Below are 4,849 nucleotides of genomic sequence, written 5' to 3'. Positions count from 1 at the left end.
GAGCAACAGACAGAGAAAGAAAGGGAACCATCCATTCATCCTCTCAATCTATAACTGGCCATGCCTTTCTTTAGCTCTGAACCCCAGAATGTGTTTTACAAAATCATTATAGCAAATGCTAATCCAGCAGGAACATACAGCAACCAATGTTAACATTTAAAGTGATGAGTGACATTGAAAATGACAACACAGAAATTGCATAATGGTGATTATAATCCACTGATGACTAAATCTGATTGAATTTTGAGGTAATTGATCAGATTTCATCGTTTAAAAAAATGTGATGAGAAAGAATGAAGGAACAAATTAAAACAAAGCTTAAGGCAATATACGTTTAACTATAGCGTCTCATGATTACTAAAGAAGACTCCAAGATCATCAACATCATCATCTGGTGGAAGGACTTTTATTTAAATTAAATCATTATACAGGACTTTCAAAGCATTTTGAAATGAATCTTTACCAAAAAAAACAAAGCTACCCTTTTTTTCTCTCAATTAGAATGTTTGTCGTTAATCACTATATATCCTTACACATGTGCAGAGCAAAAAGAGCAAGCGCCCAGAAGAACAGTAGGTCAGAGTCAGACAACACGAATGAGATCACCTCTACGAGTCCATTGTAAACTCAAGGCACAGACATTATGCAAAGGTTGTGGAATAAGGACAATAATTATTATCATATAATAATACAAAAAACAATAGATTGTTAGATACTTTCAGGTCATACTTTAAATGTCCGTTAGAAATGTAGCACGTTTCCCCCTGGTGTGAAGTTTTTTTTTGTGTGTTTTGTGTTTTAATTTTTTTTAATTTTTCTCTTTTTTTGCATTTTTTTGTGTGCATTTTTTCCTCTTTTTAATTTTTTTTGTCAAAGGAATGTTATGCTATTTTGTGCAGATTATTCAGCTAATACATTGGCTATCAGTCATGCAGGACAATATGCAGCTTGACTACGAATGCGGACTTCATGTAAACATTATAAAAAAGCATTTTCCTTTTTCGATCATTCTCCCTATCCATGCTGGCGGTCATTTTTTTAAAAATAAGCTTTTACGCAATTAAAAGTTTAATAAAATTTGCACATCAGATTTAAAATAAGTAAAATGAATGTATTTATATATATGTATATATATATAAAAAAAAGCTTTATGCTGCCTCTCTAATAACCGACAACAACAAAACCCAGAAAACAAAACAAAACAAAAAAACAAACAAACAAACAAACAAAAAACACAATTGTTGATTTGTGGTCAAAGCCCAAGGAGTTAATAGGAGAAATATGGAACCAACTCAGTTTTGAAACTTAAATATCAAGGTGAGCTGGGGCAGGTTTGGAGCGGGAAAAGGAGAGGACGGGGCAGCCCGAGGATGCCGCCTGGCCGGCCCCCACTGGGGCGCAGTCTCATGTTGTCTTTACAAAAAGCAGAACTGAAGCAGGAATCGGGGTTGGCCAGTGCACTTGGTCAAGACGAGTTCCCCCCCCTCCCTCCTCACCACCCTGGTCATCAGAGCTGTTCAAGTAATCTAGGAAGAGACGCCAAGAGAGAGACACAGACAAAATGGTTACATCATTGCAAGCTAGTACTATTTACTTTATAATCTGTTTAGGTTTTCTAGTCTTCTTTATCGATCGGACAGTGGAGAGTAGACAGGAAGCACGTGGGAGAGAGATGGAGATTTGATAGATGGATTTGACTATGTCCATCCTGGGGTGCTGAGTCAACATTTTGAGATTCATTTTATCATTATAAATACTATGATAAATATTTTGCTCCAATAATGAATCCATACACTTGTGATCTTTTCATACACAAATAGATCTTAACAGTAATTACCACAACTAGAGATTTTCCATCTCATATTACGCCACCTAGTGGCAGCGAGGGACTGTACACTTCCACACGGAAGTGCGGGCCTCACCTTGGCTCCTCCCCCAGCAGGCTTGCTTTAGAAGAGACCGCAGTCCTTCAGGTTGTTCTTGATGATGACGTCAGTGACTGCATCGAAGACGAACTGCACGTTCTTGGTGTCTGTGGCGCAGGTGAAGTGGGAGTAAATCTCTTTAGTATCCTTCTTCTTGTTGAGGTCCTCGAACTTTGTCCGGATATATTCTGACGCGTCGTCATATTTGTCGGGCCCTGCGAGGTGGAGATAGGTGGTTTGTTGACACACAGGGTTGGGAAGATTACTTTTGAGATGTCATAGGTTACAGATCACTAGTTCCCCTTTTAAAAAAATAATAAGTTATGTAACTATTTGAATTACTTCAAAAAAGTAATGTAACTTCGGACATAATTGATATTGTATTATTACTGATTATTTTCGATTACTTTTTGATTGGCAGGTGAGATGGTGGGGCAAAATCAAAGAAGAAAACCAATCAAAAACAACACTCAAATTTTGAACGCATACGGCCAAATAAATGTGGCCTGTCTTGACAACGAAAAAAATGATGCAAAGCAACAGAAAGAATGTTTTACATATGAACTTTAAAACTTTCTTTCCAAATAGAATATATTAGGATGTAACCCCTTTATAAATCACCAACATTTTGATTAGTAACTGTAATCTAATTACATATTCCTTCTCAGTAACTGTAACAGATAACAATAACATTTCATTTGTAATTGAATTACGTAACTAGTTACTCCCCAACCCACACAAACATGTAGTTATTCTACAAACAGTTTCATCAGAAGCCAGAAATGTCAGTTGCAGGGATGGCATACAGTCAGATTGTAGTCTTGGGCCTTGGACTTCATAGTCTACTACGCGTCTACTCCAGTGACCCTTAATGCCGTCCCTACTCCCATTATCAACAGGTTATGCACCTCAAAACACCAGGAGACACATTAGTTGGACTAACATTGCCAACACAAGTTCCACACTGGAAGTAGATTTGCCAGACCAGTGATCCTGCAGGGTCTCATCCTTTCCCGACCTCTTAGCCATTGGAGCACTGGCAGAGGAAGTCTCACTGTCAGCAGAAGTGATGGTAATAGTCTGGGCTGAGAGAGTCTTACCGTTGTACTCGGGGAAGCAGAGGTTGAGAGGGCTCTTCTCGATCTTGTTTTCAAACAGGTCCTTCTTGTTGAGGAAGAGGATAATGGAGGTCTCGGTGAACCACTTGTTGTTGCAGATGCTGTCGAAGAGCTTCATGCTCTCGTGCATGCGGTTCTAGGACAACAGACCAGAAGAAGAATAGATATATTGATGCCGGGGAAGAAAAAGAAATCATATTTTCTTTGCAGCAACTAAAATTCCTTGGAGATAACCATTGACATTTACTTCTAGTTCGCTTCAATGATTTCCCCAACCATTTACAGCACAGTAAAGGCACATGCACCATTTCATTCATTTCATTTCACTGACATGGCCAAGTAGAATTCACATTGACAATTGCTGGGACCCATTCATTGTAAACACTACAACTCTGAACTTATTACCTGGCTGTAACTTGCTTCACACTCTACCCTCTCACATAAGCAGGCATCTCTGTGTGTTTACACTTTGAGGAACTGAACAAGAAGCGGGAAGAGCCCTCACCATCTCCTCATCCTCGGCCAGCACCAGGTCGTAGGCGCTCATGGCCACGCAGAAGATGATGGCGGTCACGCCCTCGAAGCAGTGGATCCACTTCTTTCTCTCCGACCTCTGGCCACCCACATCAAACATCCTACAGGGGGGAAGGCAATCCTACAGTTAACCGGTTTACTCTCCAACGATCTCTATGTAACTGCTCCCCAAATAAGCCACGTCACCGCTAAATCCAGAAGGAAAGGACTGAGGCTTAGATGAAGACAATGGAAACACACTAGGTGGTCAGTCACACAAAGTGACTCTTTAATGTCACAGGTTTTTTTGCAAATGTTTTCTGCACTTGTGGCTCATGGGCAGTGAACCTATGACGATGGCTTTGTTACTTGTTAACATGGCGATGACTTTGTTACTTGTTAATGTGAAACTAATACGCCACACACGCGATGAAGGAGCTTTTTAATGCGACCGCGTGAGTGTTGAACTGATGGTGTTGAAGAGTAGTCTGAAATGGCAGTTCTGCACAGTGTGTTATGTTTGTTTGTCCTGTCTCCCCAAACTCTTTTGTGGTGGATGGTTTTCCAGTGATAAATAGATTTCCCCCTGATCTCTATGGAAGTGCTCCTCAAACAAGCCAAGTCACAGCTAATGCCAGAGGACAAGGGTGAGGCTTAGATGAAAAACATGGAAAGGCATGGAGACCAGCGACGAGGGGGGGCGTAATGCTTCAGTGTGCTGTTCACACTCATCTGAAGATTTCATAGTGTGTCAGAGAGAGTAAAAGCTTGTTAGGAAAGACACAGAAGGAGAAAGAGAGAGAGAGCGAGAGAGCGAGCGAGCGAGATGAGAAAAGGGACCAGGAGAGAGAGAGAGGAGAAAGGGGGAAGGGCAGAGTAAAAAGTGGAGGGAGTGAAAAATAGCAGCAGTGTCTAAAGACTGCAGAGGGGCTGCTGCTAAATGAAGGCAGCCGATTCCACGAGAGGACTGAAGCACAGAGGTGGCAGCTCACACTCACTACTCAGTGGGGATATCGGCAGGTAATCAGCTGCTATTTTCACATGTAAGGGCAGTTGGTAATGGTCAGCCAATGTGATATAAGACTGGGGAATGGGTGAGGGCTTAGGGAAGCAGTACCCCATCAGAGTGAAGAGGCGCTGTGGGCAGGGGGGGGGGGGGGGGGGTGGAGACAGTGTGCTGGTTTGGCCCATGAGGCATCTGTTCCCCTCAGCCTCAGTGGCATCAAAAGCTTGGGCACACACACATGAACAGAGATGACCACTCTCCCCACACACACACACACAGATTAGGAA

At 41.7% G+C, this 4,849-nt stretch overlaps 1 protein-coding gene across 2 annotated transcripts in view; it reads right to left on the bottom strand.

Annotated features, from left to right (window-relative positions):
- Positions 1-827: 827 nt before the first annotated feature.
- The window catches only part of LOC105909893 (guanine nucleotide-binding protein G(i) subunit alpha-2-like), an 86,144-nt gene continuing 82,122 nt past the window's right edge, over positions 828-4,849 (bottom strand). For both annotated transcript variants that reach the window (XM_012838560.3, XM_012838562.3), the window contains exons 7-10: positions 3,549-3,678; positions 3,026-3,179; positions 1,923-2,140; positions 828-1,526 (exon numbers count right to left, since the gene is read on the bottom strand). In XM_012838560.3, coding sequence (XP_012694014.2) covers positions 1,950-2,140; positions 3,026-3,179; positions 3,549-3,678 — 475 coding nt within the window. In that variant the 3' untranslated portion in view covers positions 828-1,526; positions 1,923-1,949. The remainder of the gene's footprint in view (positions 1,527-1,922; positions 2,141-3,025; positions 3,180-3,548; positions 3,679-4,849) is intronic.

This window comes from Clupea harengus, chromosome 5 (genome assembly GCF_900700415.2).
Source record: "Clupea harengus chromosome 5, Ch_v2.0.2, whole genome shotgun sequence".
Classification (NCBI taxonomy): domain Eukaryota; kingdom Metazoa; phylum Chordata; class Actinopteri; order Clupeiformes; family Clupeidae; genus Clupea; species Clupea harengus.
The sequence above is the reverse complement of the archived record's forward strand: the minus strand, read 5'-3'. Positions and strand labels throughout refer to the sequence as shown.